The sequence below is a fragment of the Heptranchias perlo genome, chromosome 19 (genome assembly GCF_035084215.1).
Source record: "Heptranchias perlo isolate sHepPer1 chromosome 19, sHepPer1.hap1, whole genome shotgun sequence".
Taxonomy (NCBI): Eukaryota; Metazoa; Chordata; class Chondrichthyes; order Hexanchiformes; family Hexanchidae; genus Heptranchias; species Heptranchias perlo.
In genome coordinates this window covers 9,071,195-9,088,065 of record NC_090343.1, presented here as the reverse complement: position 1 = coordinate 9,088,065, position 16,871 = coordinate 9,071,195, and the positions used below count along the sequence as shown (strand labels likewise).

At 50.2% G+C, this 16,871-nt stretch overlaps 1 protein-coding gene across 1 annotated transcript in view; it reads left to right on the top strand.

The window, feature by feature from the left end:
• The window catches only part of LOC137335421 (N-terminal EF-hand calcium-binding protein 1-like), a 138,185-nt gene extending 124,567 nt beyond the window's left edge, over positions 1–13,618 (top strand). Inside the window, exon 13 of the mRNA XM_068000767.1 lies at positions 12,073–13,618. Within this exon, the coding sequence (XP_067856868.1) occupies positions 12,073–12,119 (47 nt within the window). The 3' untranslated portion in view covers positions 12,120–13,618. The remainder of the gene's footprint in view (positions 1–12,072) is intronic.
• The last annotated feature ends 3,253 nt before the right edge of the window (positions 13,619–16,871 follow it).

The window sequence follows — 16,871 nt, the reverse complement described above, 5'->3', positions numbered from 1 at the left end:
CCTTTCACAGAGACACTGTACCCCATCCAACTCCCCACCCTTCCACAGAGTCACTGTACCCCATCCAACTCCCCACCCTTTCACAGAGACACTGTACCCCATCCCACTCCCCACCCTTTCACACTGAGACACTGTACCCCATCCAACTCCCCACCCTTTCACACAGAGACACTGTACCCCATCCAACTCCCCACCCTTTCACAGAGAGACACTGTACCCCATCCAACTCCCCACCCTTTCACATAGAGACACTGTACCCCATCCAACTCCCCACCTTTCACAGAGAGACACTGTACCCCATCCAACTCCCCACCCTTTCACAGAGAGTCACTGTACCCCATCCAACTCCCCACCCTTCCACAGAGTCACTGTACCCCATCCAACTCCCCACCCTTCCACAGAGTCACTGTACCCCATCCAACTCCCCACCCTTTCACAGAGTCACTGTACCCCATCCAACTCCTCACCCTTTCACAGAGAGACACTGTACCCCATCCAACTCCCCACCCTTTCACAGAGACACTGTACCCCATCCAACTCCCCACCCTTCCACAGACACACTGTAACCCATCCAACTCCCCACCCTTCCACAGAGTCACTGTACCCCATCCAACTCCCCACCCTTCCACAGAGTCACTGTACCCATCCAACTCCCCACCCTTCCACAGAGTCACTGTACCCCATCCAACTCCCCACCCTTTCACAGAGAGACACTGTACCCCATCCAACTCCTCACCCTTTCACAGAGTCACCGTACCCCATCCAACTCCCCACCCTTCCACAGACACACTGTAACCCATCCAACTCCCCACCCTTCCACAGAGTCACTGTACCCCATCCAACTCCCCACCCTTCCACAGAGTCACTGTACCCCATCCAACTCCCCACCCTTCCACAGAGTCACTGTACCCCATCCAACTCCCCACCCTTTCACAGAGAGACACTGTACCCCATCCAACTCCTCACCCTTCCACAGAGTCACTGTACCCATCCAACTCCCCACCCTTCCACAGAGTCACTGTACCCCATCCAACTCCCCACCCTTTCACAGAGAGACACTGTACCCCATCCAACTCCCCACCCTTTCACAGAGACACTGTACCCAATCCAACTCTCCACCCTTTCACACAGAGACACTGTACCCCATCCAACTCCCCACCCTGTCACAGAGTCACTGTACCCCATCCAACTCCCCACCCTTCCACAGAGTCACTGTACCCCATCCAACTCCCCACCCTTTCACAGAGAGACACTGTACCCCATCCAACTCCTCACCCTTTCACAGAGTCACCGTACCCCATCCAACTCCCCACCCTTCCACAGAGTCACTGTACCCCATCCAACTCCCCACCCTTTCACAGAGAGACACTGTACCCCATCCAACTCCCCACCCTGTCACAGAGTCACCGTACCCCATCCAACTCCCCACCCTTCCACAGAGTCACTGTACCCCATCCAACTCCCCACCCTTTCACACAGAGACACTGTACCCCATCCAACTCCCCACCCTTTCACACAGAAACACTGTACCCCATCCAACTCCCCACCCTTCCACAGAGACACTGTACCCCATCCAACTCCCCACCCTTCCACAGAGAGACACTGTACCTCATCCAACTCCCCACCCTTTCACAGAGAGACACTGTAGCCCATCCAACTCCCCACCCTTTCACAGAGAGACACTGTAGCCCATCCAACTCCCCACCCTTTCACAGAGTCACTGTACCCCATCCAACTCCCCACCCTTTCACAGGTTCACTGTAGCCCATCCAACTCCCCACCTTTCCACAGAAACACTGTACCCCATCCAACTCCCCACCTTTCCACAGAGACACTGTACCGCATCCAACTCCCCACCTTTCCACAGGTTCACTGTAGCCCATCCAACTCCCCACCTTTCCACAGAGACACTGTACCCCATCCAACTCCCCACCTTTCCACAGGTTCACTGTAGCCCATCCAACTCCCCACCTTTCCACAGAGACACTGTACCCCATCCAACTCCCCACCTTTCCACAGAGACACTGTACCCCATCCAACTCCCCACCTTTCCACAGAGACACTGTACCCCATCCAACTCCCCACCCTTTCACAGGTTCACTGTAGCCCATCCAACTCCCCACCTTTCCACAGAGACACTGTACCCCATCCAACTCCCCACCTTTCCACAGAGACACTGTACCCCATCCAACTCCCCACCTTTCCACAGGTTCACTGTAGCCCATCCAACTCCCCACCTTTCCACAGAGTCACTGTACCCCATCCAACTCCCCACCTTTCCACAGGTTCACTGTAGCCCATCCAACTCCCCACCCTTTCACAGAGACACTGTACCTCATCCAACTCCCCACCCTTTCACAGAGAGACACTGTACCCCATCCAACTCCCCACCCTTTCACAGGTTCACTGTAGCCCATCCAACTCCCCACCTTTCCACAGAGACACTGTACCCCATCCAACTCCCCACCTTTCCACAGGTTCACTGTAGCCCATCCAACTCCCCACCTTTCCACAGAGACACTGTAGCCCATCCAACTCCCCACCCTTTCACAGGTTCACTGTAGCCCATCCAACTCCCCACCTTTCCACAGAGACACTGTACCCCATCCAACTCCCCACCTTTCCACAGGTTCACTGTAGCCCATCCAACTCCCCACCCTTCCACAGAGACACTGTACCCCATCCAACTCCCCACCCTTCCACAGAGACACTGTACCCCATCCAACTCCCCACCCTTTCACAGAGACACTGTAGCCCATCCAACTCCCCACCCTTTCACAGAGACACTGTACCCCATCCAACTCCCCACCCTTTCACAGAGACACTGTAGCCCATCCAACTCCCCACCCTTCCACAGAGACACTGTACCCCATCCAACTCCCCACCCTTCCACAGAGACACTGTACCCCATCCAACTCCCCACCCTTTCACAGAGACACTGTACCCCATCCAACTCCCCACCCTTTCACAGAGAGACACTGTACCCCATCCAACTCCCCACCCTTTCACACAGAGACACTGTACCCCATCCAACTCCCCACCCTTTCACAGAGACACTGTACCCCATCCAACTCCCCACCCTTCCACAAAGTCACTGTACCCCATCCAACTTCCCACCCTTCCACAGGTTCACTGTACCCCATCCAACTCCCCACCCTTCCACAAAGTCACTGTACCCCATCCAACTTCCCACCCTTCCACAGGTTCACTGTACCCCATCCAACTCCCCACCCTTTCACAGAGACACTGTACCCAATCCAACTCCTCACCCTTTCACACAGAAACACTGTACCCCATCCAACTCCTCACCCTTTCACAGAGACACTGTACCCCATCCAACTCCTCACCCTTTCACACAGAGACACTGTACCCCATCCAACTCCCCACCCTTTCACAGAGACACTGTACCCCATCCAACTCCCCACCCTTCCACAGAGTCACCGTACCCCATCCAAATCCCCACCCTTCCACAGAGTCACTGTACCCCATCCAACTCCCCACCCTTTCACAGAGACACTGTACCCCATCCAACTCCCCACCCTTTCACAGAGAGACACTGTACCCCATCCAACTCCCCACCCTTTCACACTGAGACACTGTACCCCATCCAACTCCCCACCTTTCACACAGAGACACTGTACCCCATCCAACTCCCCACCCTTCCACAGAGACACTGTACCCCATCCAACTCCCCACCCTTTCACAGGTTCACTGTAGCCCATCCAACTCCCCACCTTTCCACAGAGACACTGTACCCCATCCAACTCCCCACCTTTCCACAGAGACACTGTACCCCATCCAACTCCCCACCTTTCCACAGGTTCACTGTAGCCCATCCAACTCCCCACCTTTCCACAGAGTCACTGTACCCCATCCAACTCCCCACCTTTCCACAGGTTCACTGTAGCCCATCCAACTCCCCACCCTTTCACAGAGACACTGTACCTCATCCAACTCCCCACCCTTTCACAGAGAGACACTGTACCCCATCCAACTCCCCACCCTTTCACAGGTTCACTGTTGCCCATCCAACTCCCCACCTTTCCACAGAGACACTGTACCCCATCCAACTCCCCACCTTTCCACAGGTTCACTGTAGCCCATCCAACTCCCCACCTTTCCACAGAGACACTGTAGCCCATCCAACTCCCCACCCTTTCACAGGTTCACTGTAGCCCATCCAACTCCCCACCTTTCCACAGAGACACTGTACCCCATCCAACTCCCCACCTTTCCACAGGTTCACTGTAGCCCATCCAACTCCCCACCCTTCCACAGAGACACTGTACCCCATCCAACTCCCCACCCTTCCACAGAGACACTGTACCCCATCCAACTCCCCACCCTTTCACAGAGACACTGTAGCCCATCCAACTCCCCACCCTTTCACAGAGACACTGTAGCCCATCCAACTCCCCACCCTTTCACAGAGACACTGTACCCCATCCAACTCCCCACCCTTTCACAGAGAGACACTGTACCCCATCCAACTCCCCACCCTTTCACACAGAGACACTGTACCCCATCCAACTCCCCACCCTTTCACAGAGACACTGTACCCCATCCAACTCCCCACCCTTCCACAAAGTCACTGTACCCCATCCAACTTCCCACCCTTCCACAGGTTCACTGTACCCCATCCAACTCCCCACCCTTGCACAAAGTCACTGTACCCCATCCAACTTCCCACCCTTCCACAGGTTCACTGTACCCCATCCAACTCCCCACCCTTTCACAGAGACACTGTACCCCATCCAACTCCTCACCCTTTCACACAGAAACACTGTACCCCATCCAACTCCTCACCCTTTCACAGAGACACTGTACCCCATCCAACTCCTCACCCTTTCACACAGAGACACTGTACCCCATCCAACTCCCCACCCTTTCACAGAGACACTGTACCCCATCCAACTCCCCACCCTTCCACAGAGTCACCGTACCCCATCCAACTCCCCACCCTTCCACAGAGTCACTGTACCCCATCCAACTCCCCACCCTTTCACAGAGACACTGTACCCCATCCAACTCCCCACCCTTTCACAGAGAGACACTGTACCCCATCCAACTCCCCACCCTTTCACACTGAGACACTGTACCCCATCCAACTCCCCACCTTTCACACAGAGACACTGTACCCCATCCAACTCCCCACCCTTCCACAGAGACACTGTACCCCATCCAACTCCCCACCCTTTCACACTGAGACACTGTACCCCATCCAACTCCCCACCTTTCACACAGAGACACTGTACCCCATCCAACTCCCCACCCTTTCACAGAGACACTGTACCCCATCCAACTCCCCACCCTTTCACACAGAGACACTGTACCCCATCCAACTCCCCACCCTTTCACACAGAGACACTGTAGCCCATCCAACTACCCACCCTTCTACAAAGTCACTGTACCCCATCCAACTCCCCACCCTTCCACAGAGAGACGCTGTACCCCATCCAACTCCCCACCCTTTCACACAGAGTCACTGTATCCCATCCAACTCCCCACCCTTCCACAGGTTCACTGTACCCCATCCAACTCCCCACCCTTTCACAGAGAGACACTGTACCCCATCCAACTCCCCACCCTTCCACAGAGTCACTGTACCCCATCCAACTCCCCACCCTTTCACAGAGAGACACTGTACCCCATCCAACTCCCCACCCTTCCACAGAGTCACTGTTCCCCATCCAACTCCCCACCCTTCCACAGAGTCACTGTACCCCATCCAACTCCCCACCCTTTCACAGAGACACTGTTCCCCATCCAACTCCCCACCTTTCCACAGGTTCACTGTACCCCATCCAACTCTCCACCCTTCCACAGAGACACTGTTCCCCATCCAACTCCCCACCTTTCCACAGGTTCACTGTACCCCATCCAACTCCCCACCCTTTCACAGAGACACTGTTCCCCATCCAACTCCCCACCTTTCCACAGGTTCACTGTACCCCATCCAACTCTCCACCCTTCCACAGAGTCACTGTACCCCATCCAACTCCCCACCCTTCCACAGAGTTACTGTACCCCATCCAACTCCCCACCCTTTCACAGAGACACTGTACCCCATCCAACTCCCCACCCTTCCACAGAGTCACTGTACCCCATCCAACTCCCCACCCTTTCACAGAGACACTGTTCCCCATCCAACTCCCCACCTTTCCACAGGTTCACTGTACCCCATCCAACTCTCCACCCTTTCACAGAGTCACTGTACCCCATCCAACTCCCCACCCTTTCACAGAGAGACACTGTACCCCATCCAACTCCCCACCCTTCCACAGAGTCACTGTACCCCATCCAACTCCCCACCCTTTCACAGAGAGACACTGTACCCCATCCAACTCCCCACCCTTCCACAGAGTCACTGTACCCCATCCAACTCCCCACCCTTCCACAGAGTCACTGTACCCATCCAACTCCCCACCCTTTCACACAGAGACACTGTACCCCATCCAACTCCCCACCCTTCCACAGAGTCACTGTACCCCATCCAACTCCCCACCTTTTCACAGGTTCACTGTACCCCATCCAACTCTCCACCCTTTCACACAGAGTCACTGTACCCCATCCAACTCCCCACCCTTCCACAGAGACACTGTTCCCCAAACAATCAGGCTTTCTGTCCACTTTAGCCATAGAAATTTCAGGGCCACTCTCTCCTCCTCGCACTCTACCCCTTCACATTACCACTCTTCTCTCTCTCCCCTTCAATTCAACTTGACACTCTTCGCTGCAATTTCCCTTCCTGCCCCAGACATTGTTCAGCTTATGGGTTGGAGCAAAGCAGAGAAACAAACCAGTTAATATTTTTTCCATTCCCCACCCTAGGCACGTTGAGGCCATTATATTAACACTGTCCTGGCTGAAATCACCTAACTCAGTACAGCCCAGAGATCAAATCTGGGGCCTTCCTTCTTTATAAGGCCAAATCCATTTAACCATAGAGCCACTGGGACAGCCATGAAAATCTCTGGTATGATTGATCGGAAAGTCATATAGAACTGGCACAGAGTTACTGGTTGGCATAGACCACTCTACGCTCTTTGAGTTGGTCAAGCAGTTTAATGGAGTGGGTGGCAAGGTAGACAGGATTGAAGAGAGAGAACAAGCTGAGCAGGCATGGAAAGGCCTGGGTGTAGGGATGTAGCTATTGCAGGGAACAGAGGACAGGAGACAACCCTGTGGCACATTCCGGTGCTGTGGTCATGGGGCGATCTAGGGCAAAGGGAACTTTTAAGATTCTCTTGGCTTACTTCTATATGTGGATACGCAATGTGTTCTGTTCCTCTTCCTGCTGCTGAAACCCTCATCCGTGCCTTTGTTACCTCTAGACTCGACTATTCCAATGCTCTCCTGGCTGGCCTCCCACCTTCAACCCTCCGTAAACTTGAGCTCATCCAAAACTCTGCTGTCCGTATCCTAGCTCACACCAAGTCCTGTTCACCCATCACCCCTGTGCTCGCTGACCAACAATGGCTCCCAGTCTGGCAATGCCTCAGTTTTAAAATTCTCATCCTTGTTTTCAGATTCCTCCATTGCCTTGTCCCTCCCTTTCTCTGTAACCTCCTCCAGCCCTATAATCCTCCGAGATCTCTGCGCTCCTCTAATTCTGGCCTCTTGTGCATCCCCGATTTTAATCGCTCCACCATTATCGGCCGTGCCTTCAGCTGCTTAGGCCCTAAGCTCTGGAATTCCCTCCCTCAACCCCTCTGCCTGTTTACCTCTCCCTCCTCCTTTAAGACGCTCCTTAAAACCTACCTCTTTGACCAAGCTTTTGGCCACCTGTCCTAATATCTCCTTATGTGGCTCAGTGTTAAATTTTGTTTGATAACCACTCCTGTGAAGCGGCTTGGGACTTTTTACTACATTAAAGGTGCTATATAAATGCAAGTTGTAATTAAATACTTATTAGAGAATGAACTATCACCTATACCAATTCTAAGACAGGCAATTTATATCCTTGTCTATAAACCAACAAATTTGTGAAGTGCTATATAACATGGCTACTGCAGCAATGGAGGGAGGAGAGGTACTTGTGGACAAGGACCAATGAGCAGGAGAGGGCGCACCCAGTTGCCAGGTTATATTGACAAAAAAAACCTGCATGTGTCGAAACAGCCCCCTTATATCATGTCTGGTTCCAGCCTGTTGCAGTGGGAGATAAGAACATAAGAACATAAGAAATAGGAGCAGGGGTAGGCCATACGGCCCCTCGAATTGTGGAATGCTCCACCATTCAGTAAGATCATGGCTGATCTTCCACCTCAACTCCACTTTCCAACCCTCTCCCAGTATTCCTTGATTCCCTTAATGTCAAAATATCCTTCGATATCAGCCTTGAATATACTCAACGACTGAGCATCTACATCCCTCTGGGGTAGAGAATCCCAAAGATTCACAACCCTCTGAGTGAAGACATTTTTCCTCATCTTGGTCCTAAATGGCTGACCCCTTATCCTGAGACTATGGCAATGAAGACGATGGTTAAACTTGTAGGTAAGCTGACCTAGAGGACTAGATTACGTGCATTATTACACAACGACATTTGCAACTCATTATTTTTAATGGATATTTCTATTTGGATATTGGCTGTCCATAGGTCAATGTTTTACATAAGATGCACGGTGCTTCTAATTTTTTTTTGATTCCCATGCAGTCAATGATGTTATTGATAAGAATTTGTGATATTTGCATCTTCTCCCTTTGATAATTGATCTCCATGTTACTGATATATGTTTCCATTGTTAAAACAGTCATGGGATGCGGGCAAAATTGTATCGTGCACTGCTCAATCTCCTGAGTTCTTCCCACATTCTAAGACATGCCACCTCAGAAAGATAAAAGGCTGAGTGGACTCTGCCAGGATTTGAACCCAAGACCTTGAGTCCAGTCATCAACAGACTGAGCTATCTGACCTTTAGGGATAACTCTCCCCCAAAACCCGTTGAGGCTGGGGGTCAATTGAAAATTGCAAAAACTGAGATTGATAAATTTTTCTTAGGCGAGGGTATGAAGGAGTTACGGAACCAAGCCAGGTAGATGGAGTTAAGGTACAGATCAGCCACAATCTAATTGAATGTTGGAACAGGCTCAAGGGGACTTAATGGCCTCCTCCTGTTCCTATCTTCCTATGAATGTAACTATATAATATCAGTTGGAACGGACAGATGCCTGTGAGCTTTTGCTATATATTTTGCAGATGGACTAAGATTTTCACTCTTCTCATAAACTTTTTTTGTTGCTCATCTGTTTTGGAGGAGATTTACTAAATTGTCCTGCCCCCGCTTCCCCAACCCCCGCCATGGCTCAGTTAGTAAATGCACCGCCCAGAGTGGAACTGAGCCGTGAAGGCCAGAAAGTTCCTTGGTTGGATCCTCAGTCTATGCTGTTAGCTCTGAGCCAGGACAGCAGATAGGGCCTTACACTTAACATCAGGATCCCTGGGTTAAAGACTAGCCGAAGATCCTGCTCCTCATTGCTAATGGGAAGGAGGCAAAAAAAATTGGTCAAGATCAGGGTGCCCTTCCCCCTCCCCACTGTAGTCATATCGCCTGCTGACACATAAGGGGCAATTTTAACTCTAACCACCCCCAGGAACCGGATGGGTGGGCTGTTAAAATCGTCCGGGAGATTCACGTCATGCTCCGTTCCTGCTGTCCTTCCGTTTCAGCCTGCACTGCTGGGCAGGCAGCAAAGACACCCGCCTGAAACCGGAGAGGTCCTTCTCTAAATACGCAGCTCGGGTTACGATGCCATCATCGGGCTGCTATTTTAACCAGTGGCCTGAGTGGAGGAGGCCGCCGTGGCTTTTCCTGGCAAGGTGAAGCGAACGGGGGAAGAGGAGCCAGGGCCGGAAGAGGCCCAAAGAGGAAAGCTTTTTAGCTTCCATTTTTAAAAAAAATTTTCCTCATGGGGACCAGGAGAAGTAGGAGCACTGTTCCTCCGGGTCCCACAAGGGAAGTTTGGGCCTCTCCTGTCTCGGGTTCCTGCCACCCACCCCGCCCCCCCCCTGTCGAAAACTTAATTACCTTTTATACACAATGCATTAACTCCAAACACTTATTTTCAGACAAGTAAGAATTTATTACCAAGAAGCTTGTATACAAGGGAAGCGTACCTCAATCAAAGGTTGAGGCTACGTCTTCTTCGAACAAAGAAAGTGGTTATCTTTTATACACTTAATTCAGTAATGTCTGTCTATCATTGAATATGGGCGTACATGTACACTTTCATTGGTTCAAGTGGTTAGTCAATCAAAAATAGGGAACTCCTTAGTACGTTGATAATTAAGTTGGCTGTCCAGGTCCTTGGTACTGTCTGGCCTCCCCCCATCCCCCCGTGTAGATAAGGATATTGCTGGCTTATAATATAATGAGAATACAGCTTCTTGAGAGGCCATGTGGCCTTGATTCTGACTTCAGCCCTACTTAATTATCAACGTACTAAGGACAATTGTGTCTTTCTGTGAGTGTGTATGAAATTGTAACTACCCTATGTATGGGAGTCAAGGAGTTAACATTGGTCAAATACCCATCATGCTTTTCTCTTTTATGGTCAAGTAACTGTTCACGTATTTCTACATTAATGTGGTCTTTATAGTTTTCCACACCCCCCTACCCCACCACAAAGATGGGAGGGAAAGTAGAGAGTGAGGAGGACATAAAAAACCTACAAGGGGATATAGACAGGCTGGGTGAGTGGGTGGAGATTTGGCAGATGCAATACAATATTGGAAAATGTGAGGTTATGCACTTTGGAAGGAAAAATCAGAGAGCAAGTTATTATCTTAATGGCGAGAAACTGGAAAGTACTGCAGTACAAAGGGATCTGGGGGTCCCAGTGCAAGAAAATCAAAAAGTTAGTATGCAGGTGCAGCAGGCGATCAAGAAGGCCAACGGAATGTTGGCTTTTATTGCTAGGGGGATAGAATATAAAAACAGGGAGGTATTGCTGCAGTTATATAAGGTATTGGTGAGACCGCACCTGGAATACTGCATACAGTTTTGGTGCCCATACTTAAGAAAAGACATACTTGCTCTCGAGGCAGTACAAAGAAGGTTCACTCGGTTAATCCCGGGGATGAGGGGGCGGACATATGAGGAGAGGTTGAATAGATTGGGACTCTACTCATTGGAGTTCAGAAGAATGAGAGGCGATCTTATTGAAACATATAAGATTGTGAAGAGGCTTGATCGGGTGGATGCGGTAAGGATGTTCCCAAGGATGGGTGAGACTAGAACTAGGGGGCATAATCTTAGAATAAGGGGCTGCTCTTTCAAAACTGAGATGAGGAGAAACTTCTTCACTCAGAGGGTGGTAGGTCTGTGGAATTTGCTGCCCCAGGAAGCTGTGGAAGCTACATCATTAAATAAATTTAAAACAGAAATAGACAGTTTCCTAGAAGTAAAAGGAATTAGGGGTTTCGGGGAGCGGGCAGGAAATTGGACATGAATTTAGATTTGAGGTTAGGATCAGATCAGCCATGATCTTATTGAATGGCGGAGCAGGCTCGAGGGGCCGATTGGCCTACTCCTGCTCCTATTTCTTATGTTCTTATGTTCCTGATCGAGAGACCCTCCCGAAACCTTCCTCCCCTCGACTTACCCAGGTGTTGGAGAAAGTTGCTTCGTTCCCAGGCCGACGACCGTTCCTGTCGCCCAAAATTAGGCTCCCGCCCGTCCGACAGCCTCTGCTTCCCGCCTGTTCCAGGTGGACAACTGACCGGGTGGGGGCGGGGGGGAGCATACAGACGAGGCCCAGGTGTTAAAAATCTCCCAGTCCTCATGTTGCCGAGGTCAGGAGCATTTAGCGCTCACCTTCCCCCTCGCGGCTCCCACCACCACCACCACCATCACCCGCCTCATTGCCACTGGGAGTTAAAGTCGGGGCTACATTATCTAGGCACACACATGAACATTGAACTCAGGTTCTGCCAGTAACCATGGAAAAACACCCCAGCATCTTGAGAAGAGGATGGTGGAAAATTGGAGAGGGACAGATCAGTTACTCACTCTGTCCTGTGCCACCAGTTTGTATATTCTTTTTAAAACTTCTGTTTATTGTTTATAGCATCCTGGTGGATCGTCAACAACAACAGCAGCAACAACAACAACTGACCCATTAGCTTTTGGAAGCAACATCACTCTTAAGGACCGACAGAAAATGATCATCCTTAAGACTGACTGATGTTGCCTCGAGGTCCAGCGGATATTGTTCCAATCGCTGCCACAACGGTTTCTTTAGATAAGTCGCATACTTGATGACAAAAGCTACAGTGTATTTTGATTGCTAAAATATTTCTTGTGAAATGGGGTGCAGTTGACCTGTGACCCCAATGTGACTAATGATGAGTTATGTTTACCTGTGTGTGGTAATCCCCACCTCTGCTGGTTCCCTTCCAATGGCACAGCATTAATTTGGCTACTAATGTAATGAAAATGAAGCAAACTCAATGCCATATATTCAATGAGCTAACTCTGGCCCAATAGGGAATTGGACGTATACTTGAAAAGAAAAAAAAAATTGCAAGGCTATGGGGAAACAGCAGGGGAGTGGGATTAATTGGCTCTTTCAAAAAGCTGGCACAGGCACAATGGGCCGAATGGCCTCTTTCTGTGCTGTGTGTTTCTATGAGACTATGATATATTTTATCTTCGTGTAACTGCAGATAGGAGAGCTCCTCCATGGCTATGTGTATGAGATGTGTGCCGACAGTATGCACTTTGACCCTGTAGATTTATATATTCCTTTCTGTTAAATGTGTGTTGGGGACAGCCCTTGTTTGACATCTGTACTGACACAGATCCCCAATTGGCTCACACCTTCGTGCTGGGTTTAATGTATATGAGCCGAACAAAATACACGACAGAGGAGTTGTGGTTTGTGGGGGGGGGGGGTGGGGAGTGCGGTTTGGGCCCTAAGCCCTTTGTTTTAGCTCTGGTCAATTGCTTTTTGTAGGGCAGAGTAGAGGCAGCTTTACTCGTATCTTGTATCTAACCACGCTGAACCTGACCTGAAAGCGCTTGGTGTCAACAGTAGTTGCTCAAATTGTAAAAGTGTTCTGTTTCCCAGCGCTGAAATTCGTTTCTTCAACGAGCACAAAATTTCACCCAAGCGTATAAATATAAAGACTCATGGTGGAGTACTGTGCAGGACAATGGGTTACCCACTTAGAGTTGCCATTAAGAGGGTAGTATTCTGACTTTGTGCTCCTGGCAGTGCATATTTGAAGTCTGGGCACCATTTTCTGACCATTAATTCAGTCAGTGCAGGCCCGAGTGTCCAATGTGTGTCGCCGGTGGGCATGGCTCCCAGGCGAGAGAGTGAAGGCAGAAAATTAGCCCTCAAATGGAAATCACTTTGAGGAAACATCAGCTCACAGTCAGGTCAACACGTGGGGCCTGTGAGCAGAGGAAGACATTTAGATTAATAGAAAAAAAATTAAAAACTACAAAAACACATGTATAAAGTATGGATGACAAAACATTCTTATGGAAACATTGCAACAGACGTTATGCATCACAGGTGAGTTTCTTTTCCCATAAACACGTTTGAATTTGTGGATTATTTAGAATATTACTGTATTGCTGTGGGTGAAACATTGTCATGTAAGTAATAAACCACTTGTGGACATGATGATATCTGTCTCCTTATTTAACCCTGAACAGGTCTTTTGTGTTTTATTTTAAGGGGAAGCTAGATAAACACATGAGGGAGAAAGGAATGGAAGGATATGCTGATAGGGTTATATGACGTAGGAGTGGGAGGAGGCTCGCGTAGAGCATAAATGCCGGCACAGACCAGTTGGGCCGAATGGCCCGTTTCTGTGCTGTACATTCCATGTAATTCTATATAGTGAGATTTGCTACATCGCATTGCGTCTATTAAGTTTTTAGCCTAAGCCATGTTCCGCTGAAGTGTTTATTCTACTGCCTTACATAGTCGAGATACCCCGTCCATTAACATTCCACGTGCCAGCTACCTGCCCGAATCGGGCTCCCAGAGCCAGCTGCTCGGTTTTGGGCCAGTGAAAATATGGTGGCCGCTAGCCCGCAGTCAAGTAAGTCACGGAGCGGGGGGAGGGGGGTTCGGGAGGGTTTCATAGGTCAGAAGAGGTGGGGGGGAGGGGAACCAGGGACGGCATTAACCCAAGCTTATCTTGGTGTGGCCCACAGGAGCCCTCTTACTCCTCCTGGCCCCACACAGGTAAATTTACCCGACAGGGCCTCCACTGGATTGTCCGTCTGGTCTTACTGAGAAGGAGTGTCTGCGGTGGATGCCCCACTCAGTAGACGCTTAAAATTGCATCGTTGTCCCAGTGACATCGTAGGGCCCTGATTTACATTTCGAAACATAGAAAATAGAACCATAGAAAATAGGAGCAGGAGTAGGCCATTCGGCCCTTCAAGCCTGCTCCGCCATTCAATATGATCATGGCTGATCCTCTATCTCAATACCATATTCCCACTCTCTCCCCATACCCCTTGATCCCTTTGTGTCTAGAAATCTATCCAGCTCCTTCTTAAATATATTCAGTGACTTGGCCTCCACAGCCTTCTGTGGTAGAGAATTCCACAGGTTCACCACCCTCTGAGTGAAGAAATTTCTCCTCATCTCAGTCCTAAATGTCCTACCCCGTCAGTCACGAGGCTCGGGCCAGAGTTAGATGGGCACCTCAACTGCCCAAGAAAACAGCAGCGTTAAAGTGGCCATTGTAGGCTTTAAGGCTAATGGTAGAAAAATGACTTATGTTAGGATAACTTAACATTAGCAGAAAGCATCACGGGTTAACTAGTACAGTAGATGTCGCATGTGTCTAAAACATCTCTTTTCAGGCTAAGCAGTCTGAGCAAGGTACGCCGGCTGATGTAGTAATTAACCGCATTCATGTAGACAATAGACTCATAGATGACTCATGGCTTTAGGAGTATACAGATTTAAAATAAATAAGCGAGGTTACCGTGGAAACAGAAGTAGAATGGAAAAAGTGCTGGACAGAGAAACCTTGAAGAGGCATGGGGAGAGGCCCACTGTCACTACTGCAGATCTGGACAAAGCTGGATTCTATCATTTTTCAGACAAGGAGAACACCACACGGTGCTGTGGTTAGATCATATCCTGTGACCAAAGGTAGGAATGTTATGGAAGGGGGTATAAAAAGTGAAAGTACAAGGGGGCAGCTTGAACTTAAGATACCAAGATTCTACCCAACGGCTGGCTAAGTGTAAGTAATGTGGACGCATGGTACTTGCATGTTTTTTTTTATTCGTTCATGGGATGTGGGCATCGCTGGCAAGGCCAGCATTTATTGCCCATCCCTAATTGCCCGAGAAGATGGTGATGAGCCGTCTTCTTGAACCGCTGCAGTCCATGTGACGAAGGTTCACCCACTGTGCTATTAGGTAGGGAGTTCCAAAATTTTGACCCAGCGATGATGAAGGAACAGCGATATATTCCCAAGTTGGGATGGTATGTGACTTGGAGGGGAACGTGCAGGTAGTGCTGTTCCCATGGGCCGCTGCCCTTTTTGTCCTTCTAGGTGGTAGAGGTCGCGGGTTTGGGAGATGCTGTCGAAGGAGCCTTGGCAAGTTGCTGCAGTGCATCCTGTGGATGGTACACACTGCAGCCACGATGCGCTGGGGGTGAAGGGAGTGAATGTTTAGGATGGTGGATGAGGTGCCAATCAAGCTGGCTGCTTTGTCCTGGATGATGTCGAGCTTCTGGAGTATTGTTGGAGCTGCACTCAACCAGGCAAGTGGAGAGTATTCCATCACGCTCCTGACTTGTGCCTTGTAGATGTTGGAACGACTTTGGGGAGTCAGGAGGTGAGTCGCTCGCCACAGAATACCCAGCCTCTGACCTGCTCTAGTAGCCACGGTATTTATGTGGCTGGTCCAGTTTAGTTTCTGGTCAATGGTGACTCCCAGGATGTTAATGGTGGGGGATTCGGCGATGGTAATGCTGTTGAATGTCAAGGAGAGGTGGTTAGACTCTCTCTTGTTGGAGGTGGTCGTTGCCTGGCACTTGTCTGGCATGAATGTTACTTTTTTTTTATTCATTCATGGAATGTGGGTGTCGCTGGCGAGGCCGGCATTTATTGCCCGTCCCTAATTGCCCTTGAGAAGGTGGTGATGAGCCGCCTTCTTGAACCACTGCAGTCCATGTGGTGAAGGTTCTCCCACAGTGCTGTTTGGAAGGGAGTTCCAGGATTTTGACCCAGCGATGTTGAAGGAACGGCGATATATTTCCAAGTCGGGATGGTGTGTGACTTGGAGGGGAACGTGCAGGTGGTGTTGTTCCCATGTGCCTGCTGCTCTTGAGCTTCTAGGTGATAGAGGTCGCGAGTTTGGGAGGTGCTGTCGAACAAGCCTTGGCGAGTTGCTGCAGTGCATCCTGTGGATGGTACACACTGCAGCCACGGTGCGCCGGTGGTGAAGGGAGTGAATGTTTAGGGTGGTGGATGGGGTGCCAATCAAGCGGGCTGCTTTGTCCTGGATGGTGTCGAGCTTCATGAGTGTTGTTGGAGCTGCACTCATCGAGGCAAGTGGAGAGTATTCCATCACACTCCTGACTTGTGCCTTGTAGTTGGTGGAAAGGCTTTGGGGAGTCAGGAGGTGAGTCACTCGCTGCAGAATACCCAGCCTCTGACCTGCTCTTGTAGCCACAGGATTTATATGGCTGGTCCAGTTAAGTTTCTGGTCAATGGTGACCCCCAGGATGTTGATGGTGGGGGATTTGGCGATGGTAATGCCGTTGAATGTCAAGGGGAGGTGGTTAGACTCTCTCTTGTTGGAGATGGTCATTGCCTGGCAGTTGTCTGGTGCGAATGTTACTTGCCACTTATGAGCCCAAGCCTGGACGTTGTCCAG